Source organism: Balaenoptera musculus, chromosome 6 (genome assembly GCF_009873245.2).
Source record: "Balaenoptera musculus isolate JJ_BM4_2016_0621 chromosome 6, mBalMus1.pri.v3, whole genome shotgun sequence".
Lineage (NCBI taxonomy): Eukaryota > Metazoa > Chordata > Mammalia > Artiodactyla > Balaenopteridae > Balaenoptera > Balaenoptera musculus.
The window spans coordinates 80581635-80606058 of record NC_045790.1 but is presented as its reverse complement, the minus strand read 5'-3'; the positions used below and the strand labels follow the sequence as shown (position 1 = coordinate 80606058).

At 50.5% G+C, this 24424-nt stretch overlaps 1 protein-coding gene across 1 annotated transcript in view; it reads left to right on the top strand.

Annotated features, from left to right (window-relative positions):
* The window catches only part of PAX5 (paired box 5), a 177529-nt gene that overhangs the window by 18001 nt on the left and 135104 nt on the right, over positions 1 to 24424 (top strand). The window contains exons 4-5 of the mRNA XM_036855868.1: positions 472 to 536; positions 3870 to 3998. Of these exons, the coding sequence (XP_036711763.1) occupies positions 472 to 536; positions 3870 to 3998 (194 nt within the window). The remainder of the gene's footprint in view (positions 1 to 471; positions 537 to 3869; positions 3999 to 24424) is intronic.

Genomic DNA, 24424 nt, shown 5'->3' with positions numbered 1-24424 from the left:
TTTTCCTGTGGCTCTCTAAGGCAGAGAAACCAGAGTGTGAGAGCTGCCAGGAGACAGGGAGGTCACCTGGTTCAGTGCCTTCATTCCACAGATGGGAGGTTGAGGTCCAGGAAAGGGATGGAACTTTCTAACTCACTCAGTGAGTTCCTTATGGAGCTGAAGCTGCTCCAAGAATGGGATGCCTCTTTGTAATATTAACACATCAATCTCTTCCTACAGAAGAGGCACTTGAGGCCCCTGAGAGGGATGCAAGTTACCCAAAGACACCCAGGGAGGTAGGGGCTGAGTTTGGAACTAATCTATATTTCTTCCACACCCCCAACTCGGGACCTGGGTTCATAATCTGCCCCCACTTCTGCCCCAGCTTGACCCACGACCCAGCTGGATATGGGTTTCTGGCATCGCTAGTTGAGATCTCTTCTCCTCCATGATGGTAAATAGCCATTTATTTTTTCTCCCAACTGTTCACAGGATCATCCGGACAAAAGTACAGCAGCCACCCAACCAGCCGGTCCCAGCTTCCAGTCACAGCATAGGTAAGAAGAACTTTTAAAAAAAATTTAAAAATCTAATGGGCTCCAAATACTCTAAAGAACTTTTAATCATTCTTATGGACAGATAATTCTGCATAAAACACTTCGGCACACGTACTAATGCGCCTTCTTTGTCATTCTCCAAGGGCTGAACCTGGTAAATGAATTTTATAAATACTGCTAAAAGGTTTTGAATTTTACTGATTATTATGATAAATAGCTTTCACCATGAGACAGAAAATTGAAATCTAAGCCAAAAAAAAAAAAAATCCACTAATGGGGGTCTATAGAATGTCAGATAATTAAAGTAATAAATCAAGAAAGGGATACTTATTCATAACATTTTCTGCATCATTAGTCAGTAAGTAGTTTTGAATGTGTTTTTTTCTTCTATCAACCAGCCCTTCTACAATTCTTTGTGCACTTGCAGTCTTGAGTGAAGATGTGGCAAAACTTCCCAAACTTTCTTTCTCTCTCTCTCTTGCTTCGATCTCATGTGCTCCGTGAACTGTCAAGGGCTGCCAGTGGGGTTTCTGACACTCATGGGTGAAGTCTGAGAGTGACCATGACTCGTAAGGAGAAGAGTCATATTTCCTACTACCCAGGAGTTCAGAAGTTTCCCTTGCCTTCCCTTCCCTGCAAAGATCGTGAGATGAAAGTGACGTGTGTCTACACAAGGTGTATGATTTCTCCACTTTGGATAAAGGAAACACCTCTGGTTAGTTGGGGGAAAGCTTATTCTACTATAAGAAAGCGGGCCACCATTCAGCAAGCCTCTGACGGTTCTGGCTGCCACAGGCCCTGTCAATTCCACTTAATCACACCTTAATTACACAAAGATTGTGTACCCTTTGTTGCTCCTTCTTTGACTGAAAACCTGAACTCCCCATGGTGATGGGGGACAGGCAGAGGCCTCGCTTATAGTTCCAGCTTTGTCATTAAGTCAACCAGTGAACTGTGTAAGCCCCTTCACCTCTGTGAGCCTCAGTTTCCCCATTTGTGGAGCAAGGGGCACAAACCCAGTGCCCTCTGAGGTCTCTGATTCTTCATGGTTGCTTCTTTGCATAAAGGTAAGACAGAATTCTTCCCTTCCATAAAATAATTCTTCATTTAGTAATCCATCCAAAAAGCGTTTGCTAAGCCCCTGCTATGCAGCCCGTGGTGGTGGAGACTAACGTTATAAGGAAGGCGGGACAAAATCCCCGTTCTCAAGGGCTTCTCAGTCTAATGGGGGAAAATAACAAAGAGAAGTCTGCAAAACACTGAGATCAGGCTCAAGAAGAGAGTACAGGGTGCTGTGGGAGCAGAAGGGAGGGAAAGATCAGCTTTGTTGAGCTGGAGTGGAGAGGGTTAAGGAGAGCTTTCTGGGGAAGTGTTTGTGGCTGGGATTTCATCTGCAGCTTTAACAATTTCAGGTCACATAGCAAGGTATATCAAACTTAGGGTAACTGATAATATTCTTTCAATTGGGTAAGAGGAATAATTACACTTGACAGTCAGCAGAATGCCTTATCTCAGAAATTTGTATAAAATCCATATCTTATTTGTGTACAGCCCCTTATAATTTATTAACTTACTGAGGAGTAAGGAAATGGAAGCTTTAGAGAGATGAAATAACTAGCCCAAGGTCACATGGCCAGTAAGTGGTGGAGCCAGAATTGGAACCTGAGTCTTTTGAGCCGAGTGTGATTACAAAATGTTGAAACACATGTCATCGGCTCTGTCAGCAACGTGGTGAGCCTTGGTTATATGTGGTGGTTGTTTAAAGTACCGAATGACTGGTGAGCTTCTTTCTTCCTCTGTTCTTTGCACCTTAACACAGAAAAGGTTGTGAGATTTGCATAAATCTATTTTGAGGAGCTTCTTCTGGTGAAGGAAAAGAGAAGTTAACGATTTCTACTTCTGTGTCTCCTAAAGAAGATCTAAAATCAAACTCAAATATGAGAAGAAAGGCACTGCTCCCTTTAGGTCTGTAGGAGCAAGAGCTGAATGTGCTCCAAGGAAAGCAACAAACAGCTTCTCAACCAATCACCACCATTTCTAGTAATTTCCTACACTTTAGAGTCAAAAGCAGCTCCACCCGCCTCCAGCTAGTTATAGCCGAAGGAAATGTGTCTGAGATTGGTCTGTAGGTTTTAATGAACCAAGAAAGAATTCCCACAGCCCAGAAATGGAAATTCAGCTGTACGGCTTGAGAGGACCCTGATGACCGACAGGTCTCCCCCTTGGATTCTGGGGCCAGGAGTTAATGTGAAACTTGCACAAACCTCCCCTCCCCCATTCTTATTTTTAGGAACTTAGATACCTGGTCTCAGTCACAATAAGTCACCAACCCACATTTCTGGGCAGAAGAAGTCTAGACTTTAAGTGAGTAGAACCAAGGCTGAGCCCTGGGGCTACGGCTTGTTAGCTAGATGACTTTGAGCCAATCACTTTGTTGCGTGGAGGCTCAGTTGCCTCACCTGATGAATGCGGATGAATAATAGCACTCTTGGTTACTGCAAGCATCAAATGAAAAGCACTTTATGAACGTGAAGCATATTACTGTTTTTCATTATTCATTAGTGAGGAGCAGATTACTATAGGGGTTGACTTTAGTTCTTTGGTTCCAGTCACCACTCTGCCTCTTATTAGCTGTGTGACCTTGGACAAGTCACTTACCTTCTCTGAGCCTTGGTTCCCTTACCTTTCCAGTGACCTAGCTTATAAGTTTGTTCTCAGAATTAAATGAGATGATGCCTGAGTGCCTGGCACAGAGTAAGTTCTCAGAAAAAATTATCATTATTATAAATCAATATATGTATAACATATAGTATATTAATATTATATAATTAATATAAAATATTAAAATCCAGGTAAAGTGGAAGGAGAAAAGACAGCGAGGAACTATAAAAAGAAGAGATAGTCTGCATTTGGTGCTTTGCTGGCTCTGTGTATGAGTGTGCAGATATTTATGTCTGCGTGTATGGGTGGATTTGTAAGTAGGGAGTGAGGTCGTTTCTAGCACTGGCTGGTGGTGGGCCCCAGCTCCCCCGTTTCTCTGCTCCATCCCCCTGCTCCCTGCATCCTCGGACAGGCTGGGGTTTGAACTAGTGCCCGTGTTCCCTTCTGCGGTGGCAGTTCTCTTCTGGGCTACTCTCATCGCCCAGGTTTGGCCGCTGCCCTGTGGCAAGTGTCCTCAGCACACACCTGCCCTGCCCGGCTCTCTCCCAGTCGCACCAGCCCCCTGTAGGGGGAGTGCCTTTGAATTGGCCCGAAGGCGGGGCCGACCTCTCTCCTCCCCGGCACCGCCCCCCAGCCTCGTGCCGGCCCTGACCGTCTTCTCCCTCTGCGCAGTGTCCACCGGCTCCGTGACGCAGGTGTCCTCGGTGAGCACGGACTCAGCCGGCTCCTCCTACTCCATCAGCGGCATCCTGGGCATCACATCCCCCAGCGCCGACACCAACAAGCGCAAGAGAGATGAAGGTAAGAGACGCCGGCGCTGCCCGTCGGGGATGGGCCTGAGCGGATCTGTGGGATCCGTTTCCAGGCCCTCAAGTCAGGGGTGGAAGCACAGACGCCCACGGAGCACCCCTTACCTCAGAGCGCTGGAGGCGTCTGGCCCAGCCCAGTCCCGTCCTGACCACGGGGAAGGGGCTGAGCCCTCCGGGGGAGGAAGAGGGCCCCGGCTGGGACTGGACTTCTCGCCGGCCTCCTCCCGTGTTCACCCCGTTGGTGGGAAAGGCGGGCCTGGCAGAGCCCTTGGGGCCTGTGCTTTGCGGCCTCTAAGAAGCCCTTGCATTTGCAGATGTGATGCCCCGAGGGCAGGGTGTGGAGGGTATGAGCACAGCAGCAGTGTCCCTTTTGGGGGGAGGCCTAGGGGAGAGGGAGGGGCTGGGCAAAGTGAGAGGGGCACACATGGGGTGGCAGGGTCAGCGGGTGGCCTCTCCGAGGGTCTGAGCACACCTCTTTCAGAAGGCCTTCAGTGCGGTGATGGGGGGCGTTGAGGAAGTGAATAATCTTCTCATCTCTGTCCTTGGGCCTGGAAGGAAGGAGTGCAGGGGGCCTCCCGGGGATTAAATAGATGACAATCTTCCCTGTTGGTTTTCTCAACCCTCGCTGTGCCACCCGGGCCTTGGGAGCTGGCCGCCGCCTCTGTCCCGGACATGGGCCCACCTTAACCTGGGTCTCCTTTCCCTGGATAGGCTGCCAGCAGGCTGACATTAATGGGTTTGAGAGGAGAAATGACCCCCCGGGAGTCTGTAAAACCTTTGTCAGGAAAGGAAAAAAAAAAACAAAAAAAAACGGGCTGTAGTCTAGGGGCTGAGAGCAGGGTGACAGAAATCTTGATTCAATTATTCTGTTCCTCAGCACAATTCCCTTTCTCGGCTCCCTGTAAGGGATGTATGTTCTCGCGAGCACATGCCTAAGTACTTAAGATCTGTAACTAGAAAATTGAGTCGGCCCAGCGGTGGATTGGCCTGTGGTGTGTGGGCTCCAGGCCATGCAGGAGCTGGGCCTGTGGCCTCTGTTAGGAGCTGTGGAGTACATGGGGGATGAGTCACAGCTTCTGGAACCTGCCTCACCTCTCCGCCCCCTCACCCCCCAACACTCAGAGCAGATGTGGGAAGCCTTTAACTCAGGATTGCTGTACTGGGTACTGCAGGAGGCAGTGGCCCTACCATCTCTGTCGGTTTATGGCGTTGATGGTGTCATCTTTTCTCCCCTTGTCACCTGGACTCACAGCAGATGTGCCCAAGCTGGGGCCCGCTGTGTTTGATCATGTGGAGGGACGGGTATGTGAGGTTCTCTCAGAGGTTGAGGGATACAGGCAGAGAGTTTTGAAGAGAGAAAAACATTGACTTTGATGTTTACCATCAAACACACAGGTCCTGAACTGGGGGGACTGTGTCACTGTGTCTGTTGAGTGCTCTGTTGGCTTTCAGCCTCTGATCAGTGGTCACTGTTTAGCCTCTCAAGCTGCTTGAGAAGGTGTAAGGGTGGTCAGGATGTGAGTGTTGTTCCTCTAGACTGCTCTGTGCTGGAAGATCCTTCCTGAAGGCTGTGACTCATTTGTGGTATTGACCTTTAAGAGGGACAGTGACAAATTGGGATGTGTCCAGATGGGTATAACCCGGATGGAGAGGTATTTGGAGAATACCTCAAGGCTCTAGGGATGTTTTGGTACCAAGAAGAGGAGAATGAGCAGGACTGGATTGTTGCCTTCAAATATTTGGAAGGCTGACATGGAAGGCAAGAGGAATGAGACTTTGCTGTGTGGCCTCAAAGGCCAGTGTGTGGCAGATGCAGAATAGATTTCAGCTCAGAGTAAAAAATAACTTTGTAAATATGCGAGTGGTCTACGGCCAAAGGGGGCTGCCTCAGGAGGTAGTGAGTGCCTTGTCACTAGAGGTATGTTAGTAGAGCCTAGGTAGCCATTTGCTGGGCTGCTGTATAAGACTATCAAGAATCAGATGCAGAATTGGATGATCTTTGAGATCCTTTCAGTTTTGGAATTTATGATTGAGCCCTGATCCCCAGAAAGACTTCGGAGGTGATCCAGTCTGTGGTCTGGATTTGATGGTCCTGAAAGCTTACAGGATTGGGAAGATTGAGAGACTCAAGCAACAAGCAGAGCCCCCGCCTGCCCCCTGCCCTGCATCACTGAGAGTGGATGTGGCTGGGCAGAGACGTGGGCAGAAAAGGAACGAAACAGAGTCATTTGTTGAGACGTGGATGGATCTAGAGACTGTCATACAGAGTGAAGTAAGTCAGAAAGAGAAAAACAAATATCGTATATTAACGCATGTATGTGGAACCTAGAAAAATGGTACAGATGAGCCCGTTTGCAGGGCAGAAGTTGAGACACAGATGTAGAGAACAGACATATGGACACCAAGGGGGGAAAACTGTGGTGGGGTGGGGATGGTGGTGTGCTGAATTGGGCGATTGGGATTGACATGTATACAATGATTTGTATAAAATTGATGACTAATAAGAACCTACAGTATAAACAAACAAACAAACAAAAAAAACATAATGAAACTTGGAAATTCTAAGTTCTAGAACAAAAGATGAAATTAAAATCTCTATTATGAAAAGGAATCTGGCAAATTTCAGTCTGGCGCCTGGGGCCTTTATACGACGGGCAGAAGCGTAATATATAAAAGATAGCAAATCAAGTTGAACTTGGTGTTTCTCAGATTTTAGTTGTTTGTTTTTAACCCTTAAGACTAAACTCTCCAAGTGGTTGTTTAAATTACCATAGTAGGATTAATAGGCATAGTTGTGCAGGAAAAGCAGAATTTTCTGCTTCTGAAATGTGCATATTTCACAGGTTATGTACTTTCATGTGCCAAGATACATTAAAATTTTACTTGTTTAGGAATAGCTCCATTTTTAAGCTTCCAAAATAGATCAGCTGAAATGATACACATGTTGCACATAAATATTGGAAGGGTTGAGAGAGTCAACATTATTCTTGCCTTGTGGAGACTAGACACAGTGGATTTCCATGTTGTACATAGTCCTGAGTCTTTGTGGTTCCAAAACACACCCACTTTATAGGATGTGTTATAAATACATTGCTCCTCAAAATAATCACTTAACATTTGATTGTTATTAAAATACTGAAAAAAAAAAAAAAAAAAGAAGTGCCCTTGCTCACATCAGCAAACTGCCTGGGAGCAGTACAGTGTGGTGCTCCCTACTGCCCTTTCCCATCCTCCCTCTATAGCTCCCTGCATCCTTGCATTGGCTTCAGGAGGAGCTGAAGAGGCAGAGATTGCCACCCCCTTTTTATAGGGGAGGAAACCAAGGCCCCAGGGAGTTCCATGATGTTGGCAAAGCCACAGGGCTGGTATGGCCAGGCGGTGGGGTGGGGTGGGAAGGAGTGGAGAGAGCCCCTGAGGCCTCAGCTCCCTGGCATTGTCCAGCCACCTGCTGCTCCTCAGCCCCTCCAGAGTGATGCTTGGAGGTGGAGCAGCCTGGGGCTGGGCAGAGCCTGGAGGGTTTCAAGCAGAAGGGCGTGGTCAGCAGGCTGGATGCTGCCAAGAGTGCGGTGAGAAAGTAAGAACCAGCCGCTGGGGAAACACAGGGGAGATGCTGGTGCGCTGGATGCCGGCCCGTTGAGGCTGCAGACCGTGGCACCATTTTCCTCAGGAGCCGTCAGCAGCCTGAGGCAAGGGCCATGGGGCAAGAGAGGCAATAGAGGGCCAAGAGGAAGACAGCTGAGGGTCCCCATCCCCATTTTTCAGATGAGGTGACTGAAGTTCTGCAGGGTGGAGTTCCTTGCTCAGCTCTGGTTCACAGTCATCTTCCACTTGGACTTGGGTTTTACCCTGTGGGCATGGGCTCAGGGCAGGGGTGGGTGGTGGGAGAGTTCCATCACAGAGGACCCGCCCTCTAGACCTTGCAGGCCGGTGGGGAAGATTGACAACCCAAAGTCCCTCTGATGGGCAGTGTGTGGGGTGATGCTGTGCTGGGAGGATGGCACCAGAGTGGGAGGGCAGGGCAGGGCAGGGAAGGGCCAACATTGACCAAAAGGATCCGGTAAGGGCTCTCATAGGAAGTGGCACTTTATAAAGGGAAAAATATTTTACACGGCTTGTTTTTAAACTTAAATGAATTAAAATCAGATAAAATTAAAATTTTAGTTCCTCAGTTGCACTAGACACATTTCAAGGGCTCAGTAGCCACATGTGCCCAGTGGCTACTGTTGGATAACATGGCTTGAATACAAATGCTTGGCACATAGTGGGTGCTCAATAAATGCTTCTCCGTAGAATGGGTTGGTCACGTGCCTGTAGAGGGTTCACAATTAGTGAGGATAGTGGTGGTGGGGAGAATCTCTAGTCTCCTCAACTAGAAGTGTTTCTCTTGGTATTTTTGGCTTCCGTGGAAAGCTCTATTTGAGTAAAGAGTTCTGTAGCAAAAACAAACAAGTTAAAACACTGTTAGACCAGTGGATTGCCAAGGGCCCTTTTAGTCTAGAAATTCTAGGATTCTCCTTGGGACATGTGCCTCCAATACCAGCCCTGGGGATGTGGCCACTGTGTCCAAATCTCAGATGAACGGTTCTGCGGTTGAGGCAGCAGATAAGGTGCGTGGGGCCTCTGAGGGCAGAGCTGGGGCTGGTTAAAGGAAGCTACAGGGAGGAAGATCATGGCTCAGTGCAAGGAACAGCTTTCAGACAACACCCAGGCTGGGCCAAGGTTAGAAGCATTAGCTTAGAAAGGTAGTGAGCTCCCTGTCACTGGAGGTATGAGCAGGGGTGAAGGGCAGAAGAGTCAAAGAAGGCATTTTGGTTTAGACTACACGACTTTTTTTAAAATTAAATTTATTTATTTATTTATTTATTTTTGGCTGTGTTGGGTCTTTGTTGCTGCGCGCAGGCTTTCTCTAGTTGCGGTGAGCAGGGGCTACTCTTCGTTGTGGTGCGCTGGCTTCTCACTGCGGTGGCTTTTGTTGCGTAGCATGGGCTCTAGGCACGTGGGCTTCAGTAGTTGCAGCACGCGGGCTTCAGTAGTTGCAGCACGTGGGCTCAGTAGTTGTGGCTCGCGGGCTCTAGAGCGCAGGCTCAGTAGTTGTGGTGCACGGGCTTAGTTGCTCCGCGGCATGTGGGATCTTCCCAGACCAGGGCTCAAACCCGTGTCCCCTGCATTGGCAGGCGGATTCTTAACCAGTGCACCACCAGGGAAGTCTCTGGACTCCATGACTTTTGAGGCCTGTTACAATCTGGGGGACAAGTGCTTCTGTGACTGCCTGGCATCTGGAAGTGGTTCTGCCTACTTGTTTTCCCTCCTGCTGCCTGACTCTGAGTCCGCCATCATGTGGGCTTGACTGGGCGGGGCCGCATCGCCTGTGTTTCTACCCCCAGCCTGGCCCCTTGGCACAGGGCCTGGTGCCCAGAGGGCTCAGGAGGCTTGTGGATGGTGAGAGTCAGGCTGGGGTGCTGCCCAGGCGTGAGAGGCAGCTTCGTCTCTTGATTGGGCTGTCCTGAGAGCGTCCGTGGAGAAAGCTGTGGCATGGGCCTAAGGAATCCTGTGGGGCTAGGGGGACAGAGCCCGGGCAGTGCCTCCCTCCCCGGAAGGCCCAGAGGAGGTCGTGGCGGGGCTGGACTTGGCGGAGTAGGCAGAGCTGTGAATAGCGGCCATGGGTGAAAGGGCAGCCCCAGACCCTCTGTTCCTTTCTGGGCCTTTGATCTCTGGTGGGGCCTCCTTCCGCCGTCTCCAGGGCCCCCATTCAGGTCCCCTTGACCTCCCCCTCCCTTCATCCCGCCAGTTTGAAAGGCCCTCAACACACCGAGGTCAGCGAATGCCTTTCACTAGCTCAGAAAGCTGGCCAATCCAGCACCAGTGTGGAAGCTTCTTTGGGGGCAGTGGAGGGTACATTGCAGGTGGAATTTCTGGGCTCTGGACTGCCCTCTGCCTGCAGCGGGCACAGGAAGGGGCCTGTCCTTTTCAAAAGATGCCAAGTCCAGTAAGACCCTCATGGGGAAGTTTGGGGGCATTTAGCGGGGGCTCCTGTCATGACTGTGTCCATCCCTCTTTCTGGAGGTGCCTGTCTCCTCTCTGTCTTTGTGTCTCTCCCTGTGTCTTTTGTTTGGGGGTACATCTCATCCAGCACCCTCTGCCTCTGTTTATGTCCTGTTTATCGAGACTTCCTCTGTGTCTGCTTCTGTCTGCTGTTCCAACTCTCACTCTCTTTCTTTTTCTCATATTCACTCTCTTCTCTTTCTCTCTCTCTCATGTGCACTCACCCACTCTCTCTCTTTTCTTGTATTGGCTCTTGCTCTCTCTTACCAGCTCCCCCCTCCCCTTCTCCCAGGCTGGGAGCCTCAGCTCAGCCCTGCCCCGCAGACCTCCATGGAAGTCATCTTGGGGAGGGAAAGGGTTTCAGAAGTTCACAGACCATGTGGGGCCCCAGGGACCCTCTGACCTTGGGCAGGCCCTGGCCTTCCTCTCCTAGGACCCTCTTCTTTCACTGACACTCAGACTCTGTTGCTCCCGGACTCAGGACCGAAGGCAGCCAGCTGGAGCAGGAGATGCAGAGACTGCTCTCAGATTTCCCAGCAGGGACTGGGGTGTGTGGAAAAGCTCAGGATTCCTGAGTCAGGTGGGAGTTGTAGGCACCCTTGCGGCACCACCATTCCACAGATCAGTGATCTCTGGAGACCCCCAAATAACCTGAGGTATTGAGGCAAGGACCCAGGCTCACAGGCCAGGGACCAACTGGTTCGAGGACTCTGTGTGGTGAAATCTTTGGCAAGTTACTTAGTCTCTCGGAGCCTGCATTTTGCCATCGGAAAGTAGAGGGGGCACAAGTTTTGGGCGTTATTGTGAGGATAAAATGAAGTCGTTCTGGCAAAGGGTTTAGCTCCAGGGCCTGGTGGTCCTAAGTATTTAATAAATGGCCCCTGAAGGAGACCGGGGCTCGAGCGTGGGAGGCCGGTCCAGGCTGAGGGCTAGCAGGCTCCCGCTGCAGCTGTTTGGCAGCTGAAACTGGCTGATCCCCCCCTGCCCCCCTCCCTGACTTCCTGTTTGTAACAGTCAGCCTCTCTGGGCGCCAAGACTGAACAACAGCGCCCCCAGGTGTCAGCTGCAAAGGGAAGGGCCCCCGGCTTTCCTTTGCTTCCTTTTCCTTCAGGACCTTCACTTCAACCCCTTGATGGAAGAATAAAAGGGTTAAGCCTCAGTTTTCCATGAAGTGAGGTCTTGGGTACACAAGGTGGTGGAGACCTCCAGGATGGAGGGCAGAAGGCAGAATACTTGGACCTGGGAGGGCTGGGCCTCTAGGGGTTTGGGGTCACCACCTTGGTTTTCACAAGCCCTTGTCAGAGCTGGAAGGGCCTTGGAGAGCATCTGGGACGTGTCACCTTGTCATTATTCAGATGGGAAAACAGGCTTGGAGAAAAGAAGGGGTCTGACCAGTAAAAATGGCATTTCACATGGTAAAAACCCAGAAAACCTAGAGGGACAGACGGACTCCTCAGAACATCCTTGATATCCTACTGCCATTTGACAGGCCAAATCTTAGTTTCTTACCTCCCCTCCTTTCCTCCATTCTCCTAGACCCATCTGCTGCCCCCACTGTTGAACGCCATGAGCAACCCTGACCTGACCCCATCAGCCTATCACCCCTGGGCCTCAACTCTTGACAGTGAGCCCTGACCTTCCCTCCCTGGCCTCCCATTCCTCCTCCCCATCCCTTCTGTGCTTCCGGTCGCCGCACAGTCTCTGAGCTCTCCTGTCTCTGGGCCATTATCCAGGCAAAGCCCTCCACCTGGAATGCTGTCCTTGAGGCTGGTCTGTTGACCTGGCCTGGTTTCCAGAGCCAGTCTACTCCCTGGGGGATTTTCAGTGTTGGGCCATTGGTCCCTCACAACTGGCTGAGGCCCTTGGATTCATCCCAGGCCAGCATGGAGCTTTGGAGACCAGACAGACTCTGCAGAGAGAGGAGGAAATGACCACCACTTTGTCTTGGTCTCTCCTGGGGCTTCAGCAGGGCAGGTTCCCTCCCTGCCCTCCACAGGGTGTCCCCTGAATGTACCCTCAGGCTGGACATGTAGGGGGCCCTTCCCTGAGTTCTTTTTTTGTCTGGGCAGGGGCCCGGACCAACATGCTTGCTCAGAGGGCATCACTTTGAATCTGATTGCCAGCCTTCTGGTCATGCTTTACTTGGCTTGTCCTGTATTTAAAATGATTTTGAGTTAGTTACCAACATTTAAAAATAAGGAGATTTCCCATCTGGATGTCTAGCCTTTCTTGGGAAAAAAAAATCAGATCTTGTGACACTGGGCAGGCTTTCCTACCCCCAGACTGGGGCTGCTGGGCCTGTGATTCTCAGACTGCTCTGTACTCACCTTGTTCATGGCGTTTGTGCTCTATTTTTCTCTACCTGAATGCCTTTGAGCTTCTGGAGTCCTAGTATGGACTCTGAAGAACAAGTCTGGTTGAGTCCAGCCTGTGGCAGCTAAAGCCTATGGGAGGCAGGGCCCTGATCGAGCTGGATGGGGCTGTGTGTGTGTGCGTGTGTGTGCACGTGCGTGCGCGCACACCCGCGGGTGCGTGCATGCGGTCAGGGAACTGGGCAGTCAGGCTCTCAGGCCGGAGGTAGGTGAGGGAGGGAAGGCAGTAGGGCAGGGCCAAGCAGCCCCACCCCTTAGCAGCCCAGAAGAACAGTGAGACGGGGGTCATTCAGTTCACACCTGCCAGATGGGTGGTCCAGGCACGGGAGCGCTTAGTGGCAGTGATGCTAAGGACCCATCTCCCAGCCTGGCTGGCCACTCTCCCGTCCTTCCGGCCTTGCAGTCATTGGCACCTCAGCCAGGCAGACAAGTGTCCGAGGCTTCCTTGGTAAAGCAGGGGACTTGAGGCCAGGTGGTCAATCAGAGGGGCTCCTTGGGCCTTTCCCTGGTGCCTAGGGTCTGTCCCTTGGGCGGGGGGTCAGGTTTCAGTTCCTCCTGGCCCCTAGGTCCCTGAGTTTCACTTTGATTCAGTGAGTAAGAGCCCTCATGAGAGCCAACACCCTCCCCCCACCCCTGTTGTTTGCACACCTGCTTCACCGAGGCTTCCTCCACCCCTCCCCCACCAGCTTTTCCCACGGGACTGTGCACTGGTGTCCCAGAGAGCCCTGGGGGACGTAAAGAGCAGGGGCCACAGTGTGAGTCGGCTCTGGGGTCAACCAGGAGAGCTGTGCGGTCTCATCCATGGCGGGCAGGCCCCCTGCCAGGGCCGTCTGGAGCTCAAGGTGGAGTGGACTTGGCTTTCTTCCCCACTCCGCATGCCCTGGTGCCCTGTGGGGCAGAGAATCCCATGGTCCTTTCTCTGTCTTTGGAATATGGTTAATCTTTGGCTGCAGAATCTGCAGTTCAGGACTTTGCAACACTCCAAGTACTAGAGGCTCATGAGGCAGGGGAGGGAACCCAGAGGAGGGAGCCTGGGGCTCTGGGTTCCAGTCCTCAGTCTGTGGCTGACTTGCTGGTGACCTTGGGGAAATCCCTTTCTCTCTCTGGGCCTCAGTTTCCTCATCTAAAACATGGGATCAAGGTTCTCTTTGGTACCAAGATTCTGAGCTTCTCCTGGTCCCATCTCAAGTCCTCTTGGCATTATTTTAAACAAGTGGTTCTCAGACTTTCAGTCTTGCAACCCTTTTAAACTCTTAAAAATGATCAAGGACCTCAAGGAGCTTTTGAATTTATGTGGGTTAATTAAAATGGACAAAATTTTAAAATATTTATTAATGTATTAAAAATAGCAGTAATAAATAACATAAATAATGTGTTGTTTGAAATAAGAAAGGACTGTATTTTCCAAGCCAAAACATTTAGAGTGACATTGCTTTATGATTTTGCAAATCTCTTTAGTGTCTGGCTTAATAGAAGACAGCTGGGTTCTCATATCTGCTTCTGTATCCAATCTGTTGTGATATCACACATCTTAGAACCTCTGGAAAACGCCACTGTATACTTGGAAAAGCATCAGAGTGAAGAAGGCCAAGAACAACTTTGTATTATTATGAAAATAGCTTTGACCTCACAGACCCCTTGGAAGGGTCTTGGGGATCACTCAAGGGGTCCCTGGACTGGACTTTGAGGATCTCTGCTTCAGGCTGCTGCAGACTCTGAGCTTACTTATCACTCGCACAGAGAGGGAGAGCAGTTAAGTGGTTTTCATTAAAAGAAAGGTGCCATCAGTTTCTCCTGAAGGCAGTGGGAACCATGGCAGGCTTCTGAGGTGGGGAGGGAGTGACAAGACACGCTGGGCTTTGGAAACCGTTCTTTAGCAGATTAGGGTGTGCAGGGCTTCTGGGTCCTCTCCCAAGCTTAAACTTCCACAGAAAGGCACAGCTACGGAGGCTCCTTTCACTTCCAGTGGAATATCATAGGGTTTGAGGTCTGAACTCCGTCCAGCAGGCTTCCTTTGGGGCCAACAACAGCTTCCTAGTGCTCCCTAAGAGCCCAGGGAGTGGGCGTTTGGGGACCCAGCCACCTCTCCCCATCCCAGCTCAGCTCTGCAGTTGTTCAGGGCAGGCCCGTGAGACCCCCACCCAGCGCATAGTTTTGGTGGGGAAAACCCCAGCAAATAATGTTGATTTGGAATGAAACAAAATAAAATGAAATAAAGAAGTAGGTTTGGTGTTTATCTTGACTCCTGGCCTTTGAGGAAAAGCAGGTGTGAAAGGCAATTGAAAAAAAGGGAGATTTTTGTTCTGATTCCACCGGGGCTTCTGAGTTTTTCCAGAATGTCAGTGGTTGGTCACGTGTGTGTGTGCGTGCATATGTGTGTGTGTGTGTGTGTGTGTGTGTGTGTATGTAATTTCATTTTGAAATTTCCAGTTTTCATTTTCATTGGTACAAGTTTATCATTTGCATTAGTCCTTCCTTGGGCTGATGGACTAAAATGGAGGAGGGGAAGAAAAAGAGAATTTCCTAAGGTCATTTAGGAAGACTTGAAAGATGCTAGAGGAGATATGCTCGTAGTGAGATGAACTGAGCTATGAGAGGAAACAGAGAGAAAGGCATGGCCCCTAGAGAGACTAGAAAAGAGGACGGTAAAAAGCGACAAAGGGGTCAGACTCTTCCCAGCACCAGCCACCAGGTGGCACCATCGACCCAAGACAGCTTAGTTGCTGTCCAGGGTTAGGGACAAGAGGGGTTACAGGACAGTGTGTACTGACCATTTCCGAGCTTGGTATGCTTGTAACTCGGTGGGGGGCAGCAGTGCCCAGGTAGGCTGACCATTTGCCTGAGTTTCACTTCTCTGCCAGCATTTAGTCACAGCAGTGGGAGGCTGGGCCATTGCTGTTGGGGATCAGTCCCGTCCTTCCTCACCTCCATGGTGCAGATATTTTAATATAAACCTTTTTGGGAGTCAAGTCCTCAGTTCTAGTCTAAGCCTTTACTTGCTGGCTGTGTGACCTTGGGCAAGTCACTTCTCTCTGAGTCTTGTTTTCCTTTTGTTAAAATGTGGATATTTGAACAGATGACTTAAGGGATCTTTTGGACTCTGACATTCTGTGGTGTGCCAGAGAGAGCACTGGAGTTGGAGTTAAATTCAGGATCTTTCTCCATTGGCTGTGTGACCTTGGGCAGCTCACTTCCCATCTGTGGGGATTGCAGTAACATCTCCCTCACAGTCTGTTATATGAAATAGCAGGTTGGAAAATGCTTTGAAATCTCTTTTGGTGCTGTAGGAGAGGGAGGGGTTGCTATTTATTTTTTTTGCAGGCAACTTAGGTTAGCCAGAAGCAGGCCTTCTACCATCCTCACAGCTCAGAAAGTTTGTGCCTCTGCCTGTGACCACAAATCAAAGCCTATGGTAGGTGTTTTCTCAAGGTCACTACATCTCTGTCCTAACTATCTCATGAATCTGCTCCTTTTTTTTGGTCCCCACTGCTACTGCCTTGGTCCAAGCACCCTCTCTTCTCCTTTGGACTATTGCTGTAGCCTCCTAGTGGGTCCCCACCTCCAATGTCACTGACTTCTCCAAACAGTCCACCTTCTGCATAGCAGCCCCAGGGGCACTTCCGAAATACAGTTTGGATCAGTGACTCACCTGAAGGGTTTTCACCCTTCAAATCTGCCCATTGTTCTCAGAAATCATCTAAACTTCTTAACAAGGCTGCTAGGCCTTCTGTGGTCAGACCCGTGCCCATCTCATGAGCCTCGTCTCTCACCACCCTCCTCTTTTCATGCTCACCCCAGTCATACCAAACCTCATTCCATCCCTTGAGCACCACTTGTTCTTTCCTGCTGGCAGCCTAAGGGTTATATGCACGGGTTGTAGTCAGGCAACCTGGGTTCTGGTGCTGACTCCACCAATGCCTACTCGTGTGACTTTGGGCAAGTTATTTGACCTCAGTTTCCCTCTTTGTAAAACAAGGGCACCCATTGTGCCTACGATTGGGTTGTTACGTGGATTGAATGAGGTAATGCATGCACAGTGCCCTGGAGGACCCCGATGCATGATATGTGCTCTATAAAGGATGCCTTTTATGGTAATGTGTTCCCACTGCCTGGAAACTGCCCCCCTTCTCCACCCTACCATTTACTCAGCTGACGTTCTACAACTTCAGGATCCAGCTCATGTCACTTCCTAAAAGTGAAGGCTTCCCTGAGGGTCCCTCCTAACTGTCAGCTCCCCTGGGCCCACCTGCAGCACCCAGAGCCTGCCTGTTGACAAAAGTATCACATTTGTCACTCATCTCTCTTCCCTGTGAGACTGGGAGCCCTGTGCAGGCGGGACTAGTGTCTGTAGTGGTCACCATTGTGGCCCTAGTGCCCAGCACAGGGCTGGTTCTTGGTAACAGATATGTACTGAATAGGGACTGATGTCACAGAAGCCGGGAGCCCATCTGGTCCGTAGGTGCAGGCTGCTGAGTAGAACCCAGAGCCTTACACATCAAAGACTTCTTCCTTTCACTCCTGCCTGACTCCATCGTCTCCATCCTCCAGCGCTGCTGTCTGGCTCCACAGAAAGGATTTCATGACAACCATTCTAGAGGAGGAGGGAGCTCTCCCGTGGTCTAAACACACACACGCGTGCACACACACACACACACGCACGCACACACATGCATAGCTCTGCATGCTGGTGCCTAGGGCCCTTGTTTTGCCTGCCTTACCTAAGCATATGCTCCAGGTGTATATAGATCACAGCCTCAAATGGGAACTGTGACTCTAATGGTTAGCATTTACTGAGTGTTTGCCATATAGATTTTAAACTATTAATGCATTTAATACCGCCACTGTACCAGGTGAAGCTCTTATCATCCCCATTTTATAGAGTTTCAGAGAGAGATCCAGGAAATTGCCCAAGGTCACACAGCTCCACAGCGGCACTTTTGGGACCAGCCCCTGGGCAGCTGGCTTGCAGAGTAGCCTTACCTGCCACCCTGGTCTGCCTCTCACAGAGTGTTGCACAGGATGGCATCAGTGGGAATGTCCTCAGCTCTCTCCAAAAGGGGGCTTTGAGCCCACCTTGTATTTCAGTTCTACCATCCCCATCACCCTGCCAGGCTGAGCTCAGGGCGACCTTGGTGCAGAGCCCGCTTCCTCACTCAGGTACTCAGCCATTTCTGAGGCTTCCCCTGACACTGCTATGCATGCTTCCCTGTCACATCCTCCAGTTGGTCACCTTCAAGTGCAGTTGGCTGATCACATATGGACTTCACACCACAGCAGGGTAGCACAGTGGGTGGATTGGAGTTCGAGCCCAGCCCTGCCACTTACTAGCTGTGCGAGCTTTGACAAGGGCCTGAACTTCTCTGAGCTTCAGTTTCCTCATCTGTCAAAAGGGGATAATAATTCCTGCAATTCCTGGTAATTAAAAAACATTATCTATAGTATTTTTTTTAAATTTTTTTTAAAATTAATTAATTTATTTATTTATGGCTGCGTTGGGTCTTCGTTTCTGTGCTAGGGCTTTCTCTAGTTGCGGCAAGCGGGGGCCTCTCTTCATCGCGGTGCGCGGGCCTCTCACTATCACGGCCTCTCTTGTTGCGGAGCACAGGCTCCAGACGCGCAGGCTCAGCAATTGTGGCTCATGGGCCCAGCTGCTCCGCGGCATGTGGGATCCTCCCAGACCAGGGCTCGAACCCGTGTCCCCTGCGTTGGCAGGCAGACTCTCAACCACAGCGCCACCAGGGAAGCCCCTATCTATAGTATTTTTTTTTTTTTTTCAAATGTTGAGTTTCTTTAGGAATTTTTTTGTTTAAATTCCTCTACTTTTTTTTTTTTTAATTTATTTATTTATTACTTATGGGTGTGTTGGGTCTTTGTTTCTGTGCGAGGGCTTTCTCTAGTTGCGGCAAGTGGGGGCCACTCCTCATCGCGGTGCGCGGGCCTCTCATTATCGCGGCCTCTCTTGTTGCGGAGCACAGGCTCCAGACGCGCAGGCTCGGTAATTGCGGCTCACGGGCCCAGTTGCTCTGCGGCATATGGGATCCTCCCAGACCGGGACTCGAACCCGTGTCCCCTGCATTGGCAGGCAGACTCTCAACCACTGCACCACCAGGGAAGCCCCTATCTATAGTATTTTGATCAGCTCTGGCACATGGCACATTTTAAGAATATTTAACTCATCAGAGCAGAGTTTTTACCCTGAATCCAAATTCCTCAAGAAGACCTTCTTAAGAACTTTCTAAATTCCCAGCTCTTTTGTTTTCTCTTTCTCTTGCAGGATCTTAGTTCCCCGACCAGGGATCGAACCTGGGCCACGGCAGTGAAAGTGCCGAGTCCTAACCACTGGACCGCCAGGGAATTCCCATTTTTCTCTCTTTTTTAAATGATTATTTTGTTTATATTGCTAAGTCTAATGATAGGATTATTCAGGCTAGGGTCAGAAGGAAAAGATGTACGCACCAGAATTTACATTGGCAGAATTTTAGCTCCACTTTTTCTCAGAAACAAACCATTCGAGTTGTAGCTGAGGGCAGCTTGCAGAGGCAGGATGAGCCCGTCACAGGGTGGAGAGGCTGGGTTCCTGGCTCCAGTTCACCACTATCTTGCTGTGTGGTCTCAGTCAGGTCCCTACCCTCTGGGTCTTTGATTTGGATGCAGTGAGCCCGGATCACCCTTCCATCCCCAGATTCTGCCCCCTCCCTCCTCCCTGCTGTTCCCCCTCCCTCCTCCTCCATCTTCTCTCTCTTCGTTTCCTTTCTGTGTGAGATACAAACGCCATCCAGCACTTTTGAATGGGACTTTTGTTCCGCTAACATCTCTTTTCTGAAAAGAACGATTGGTCAGGTTTGTATCTTTTAAACGCTGGCACATTTCATCAGTTAAGAACCTGCATACCTCTCTCCCAAGACAGAGCTTTAAGGAGGCAGACAGAAGCAGCGAAGGGGGAGGTTTATGGCAGACAGTGAAGGAAAACCCACCAAATCTCTTTGGGGGCCTAATGTATGGTCCTTTCCGAAAATGCCGTCTTTCCTGGGTGCCCCCTTTCCTGCTCTCCCTGTGACCCTAAGCATTTTCCAGCTTGACTCCAGTTATGACTTGCGTACTCCTCTATAGCTCCCCACAGAATGGGGAGAGGGGACGAGTGGGACCTGTGCCTGAGTCATTTTCGCTCAAGGTCTCTTTGAGGTAGGGCTTGGAGCACAGGATCAGGAATCACAGGGCCTTGGGTTTGAGTGCTGGTGATCTTGGGCAAGCCACGCTGGGCCTGGGTTTTCTTACTGGCAAAGACAGAGCAGAATTCCTTCCTCAAAGTCTTGTGCCAACTCAGGAGGAGCAATGTGTGAGAAAGTGCTTTATAAACTGTCAAGCTCTATGTAGGTATGGGTGTCGCAGTTCATTTCAAGTGCCTGCTCTGTGACCTTGGACAAATTCCAAGGGTCCATTTACCCTTGGAGAATTAACTTCTCCAAGGGTCCATTTACCCATCTGTAAAATGGGGACTCTAATCCTTAGATCATACAATTAATGTGAGAATTTCATATGGTTGTAAAACAACTGGCAAGAATAACTGTTCTTGGCAGTGGTGAGACAGGCTGGGACCTGGGACCCTTTGCTGCAGCGCTGCAGTGCTTGCACCTGGACACACCTCTCCTCGAGCAACAAAATACAAAGAAACTGCCTGGGACTAAAAATAACTGTATGCATGCCCAGTTGGGGCAAATTCTGGACCCAAAAGATACAAAGAGACCAAAAAAACCCAACTGCCACTTTTGAAGAGTCTGGAGCAAAAACAGGGTGTCCAGAGCAAAAACAGGGTGTCGGGAGCAAAAGCAGGGTACCGTGCACGCCCCCTGCCCACACCACCACCTAAGGGGTGGGCAAAACACCTAAGCCACCCCTCTGGCCCGACCCCTGGACACACCCCTACCCTCACCCCATGTAAGAAACAAGCTTGCCCCCCCTCGGGGAGCGAGCAAGAGAACCTGTGGTTTGTTCTCGCTGGCCCTCAGGTGGCTGCACAAGGGGCCCCAATAAAGCCTTGCCTGAATTTCTTGTCTGGCCTCTAGTCAATTTCTATTGCTTGGGGAAGGCCAAGAACCCTGATTGGTAACAGTGGCAGGTGCCCAGGTCTAGGTTAGTGCCCTGTCCCTTTCCCTTTCTTATTTCTTCACGGTGCCTCCCCTGAGTACCGCGCACAATACTGAAGCCACAGGCTTCTGAAGCCTGGCTGCCCATTCTGAAACCCAATCGGCTGCTTCCCTAACCTGTGCCTTAGTTCTCTTGCCTGTAAAAGAAGGATAATAATACCTGCTGCAGAGGGCTGTTGAGCAGATTAGCCCGTGCCCACGCATGACCCGGCACAGAGTCGGCACCCAGTGAATGTCTGTGATTCTGCTGACCTTCCTCCCTCCGCACACCCAGAAAGAGGCCCCCAGCCGCCATCTCCTTCAAGCCCCCTTGGTCGGCGAAGAAAGCCGGGCCTGAGTGGAGCGGAAGGGGTATGCTCAAGGTTGCACCAGGAGTCCCCTGCGAGGATCTCTGGGGAATTTTCAGGGATTCCGCCGTGCCACCCAGCGAATAAAGAAAGCCCTTCCAAGAGGCCGAGGGCCCTGGGGAGAAGACAGAGGCCAGACCACGCTCCTCCGCCCCGCTCTCGGGGCGCCCCATCGGCTGGGAACAGAGGGCAACTGTCTTCCAGGAGGGCATGGGGGTTTGCTGCGCGGGGTGGCAGGAGAAAGAAATCCAACCGCGTCAGAACATGGCGCAAAAAAAGGGAGAGCGCGGCGCCCTCGGCAAGGAGGCGGCCCGCCTGCCCTGCCTCCGCCAAGCATTTGCAATTTAATTGACATTTGGCGGCAGGAAGCCAATCAGTATAAGTCAATTGACGTGCCGAGATAAAACTAATCGGCGGCCAGCGCTCCTCCCGCCGGCCCGGCCGCGGCGGGGCCGCGGGCACAGCGTGGCGGCCGTGGCGCCGCGGGCCCGGCCCCGGCAGGTACCGGCGTTGGCGCGTGTCTCGGCCCGCGAGGGGGCGGCGGGCGGCCCGCTGATTGCCGCGCAGCCTACGGCGGCCGGGATAGGCCCGTAATGAATGACTTTATTTGCCGGGGCCCTGCTGAGAACAATTGAGTTTGTTATGGTAACAACGGATGCCAGCTTTCCGGGCCCCGGGGAGCGCGGGCGCGGCGGCAGCCGGGAGCTGGGCAGCGGAGCAGATGAAGCGCGCCGAGGCGAGGGGCGCCGGCGGCGGGGAACCGGCCCACCGAATGTCAGGAGCCCGAGGGACACTGTGCGCCCCGGAGCCGGCGGAGGAGAGGCCGGGTTGCTGGGCCTCCTTGCACCGCGGTGCTGCGGTGGGTGATGCACACCACTCTCGCCTTGCTCCGCAGTGCAGAATTGGGCTGGGGGTTCGTAAATTCCTTGCTCTCTTGTTGGACTGGCCCGTCCTCCTGGTGTTCCTGCGGCCTCTTCTTCCCTCTGCTTCTGAGTGTAAGGGTTCTTCTGGTCTTGCTGAGTGATGCCCTGACATCAGTTTTTTGTCTTTTGCTCCAGTGGAAAAGTAAAAAAAGACACAAAGGCATTCCTGCCCCTCGGGGCATGGCTTGACAAATTCAGGGCTGCATATCAGCCCATCACATGTGGTGATGCTGTCTCTGTGCCCTCTGCTCTGGAGAGAGGACCTTCCTTCCACCTCTGTCCCCTGTCTGTATCCCCATTCTTTGTGGTGTGGCACCCCCCACAGGAAGCCCTCCTTGTCCCCACGGAGAAGGCTGCCAGCCACATGGCCACCTCTGAGTCTCTGCAGCCTTCTTCTGCCTCCCCCATCGGCTGGTGACTTCCAAGGGCAGGGACCACCTCCGATTCCTCCCAGTTGCTCCCTTAGCACCCAGCTTGGGGTCTGGCACAGAGCACAGATGTGGAAGGAGTGGATAAGGGGATGCATTTCTTTCTTCTTTTCAGTCTCTTGCTTTCCCTCTAGTTAGAGAACCAAAGCGTTCCTTTTTCTCCCCCCACCCCACCCCCCTTTCTAGTTCTGTTTTCAGGCACACTATCATTCATTCATTCACTCAACCAATATTTACTGAGAAGCAGCCATGTGTCAGATACTCTGATATGAAAGGCCCTTGACTTTGGGGAACTTACTGACCAGTGAGAGAAGATAGTACAATGCACGTGATAAATATGTGTCAGGCGCCTACTGTGTGCTGAGTAACGGCCTGAATTCCTTGAGTTGGCACAGGCTTAATAAGGGCTCTCTGAGGACTTTCCCCCCGTCATTGCATTCAGTGATCCTTGGTGCCACCCTGTGACAACCACTCTTATTCAGAAATGTACAAACTGATGCTTAGTGTGTTTAAGAAGCAGCACGATGTTGTGGAAGGAGTCTAGATTGGGAATCTAATGCTAGTTTGCTGTGTGAGCTCTGTCCATATTTTTCCCCTCTCTGGGCCTCAGTGTCCTTGTCTGTAAAATGGGGGAATTGGAATTGATGGTCTCTGAGGACCAGATGAGTGTGAGTCGTCCACAGGGGAGATGGAGGCAGGACCCAGGTCTCTGCTTCCAGCCCAGTCTTGCAGTGTGACCACTGCAGCTGACGTTGAGACTGAAGCACTCACTGTGTGACAGGCACCGTGTACAACGCCAGCCTTAAGAAATGTAGGTACTATTACTGTTTCCCTTTGGCAGATGGAAAAGATGAGAGGTTAAATTATCAGTCTAGGGTCATGCAGCTAGTAAGTTGCAGGGCTGGGATTCAAACCCAAGCAGTCTGGTTTCAGAGCCTGTGCACTTAATCACTCTGTTAATGGCAGAGGTAGCACGTAAACCCCCCAACCCTGCAATCCCTCCCCTGCGCTTACACCTCACCTGGTCTTAGTCCCACCTCCCTTGCTCTCCGAGCTCCAAAGCTCATTCTGCATGTTTGCAGGGCAGCAGGAGCACTGATTTGTCAAGGTGTCTTTTCTTCCCCTGGCTTTTTGCTCTTCTCCTTGACGCAGATGGCTGAGAGAAGACCTGGCAGGAGGGGGAAGCTGTTGTGGAACCTGGGTCCCTTCTTGGCTCTGTCCTAGCTGGATTATTGTATCTGGAATTGGGTTGCTAAAAAAGAAGAGGGGGAATCCAGTGTTGTCTTTTAGGAACAAGCTCTTACTTTTCATGCCTGAGGAAGTACATTTATTTTATAGTTAATTTTGGCACCTGTCTTCCTGTTCCTCAGAAGGGGTCTGGAGAACTCTTTCTCTCCCCAAAGACACCCTTTTTCAGAAAGACAGATTAGGGTGATAGTCTCAATATGAGATAGTCCTAATTGGCAGAGCTGAAGGGACCTTGGAAATCGTATACAGTGAGTCTAAATGCTGTCAAATTAAAAATTGTTAAATCCTCCCCTCTTTAAAACAAGTATTTTGTAGTGCTTCCTTTGCTATCCTAAAATGAAATTTAGAGAAAATATAACCTACCTATACACATAATTTAAAAATCAATATAATGCCCCAATTGTAACAAAAAAAGGAAAGAAAAATAAAATCATAATTAAATGATGTATTTCATTATGTAAATGCTCAGGCCTGATTACACCAGAAGACATAATAAAGTAGTCAGTTGCTTGCACTTATGCGTAGAATCACCATGAACGCGGCAGCTACAAATGTGGACAGCTGCGTTTTCTGGCAATACAAATACCTCTGGTGGTGTTGCCATCAGCAAACTGATTTTCTGAAATTGTGAACATGTCTTGATAAAATTGCAACCAAAGCAAAGCATAATCTTCCCTCAATTTATGTGATGGTTGTATTCCTGGAAAATTCAGTGTAAATTAAAACACCAAGTTTGTGTATATAAGTAAAATAGCGTTAGGTTCATGGCTCAAATATTTATAAAGAGAGTTTTCACCAACTTGAATGTATGATGAATCATTCCAAAGATGTGTGAGATGCAGGGCGATCCTTCACTGGCCCAGACTGGGGAGCACCCTGGCTCTGCCCACTAAATGCCATAACTCCTCCCCAAA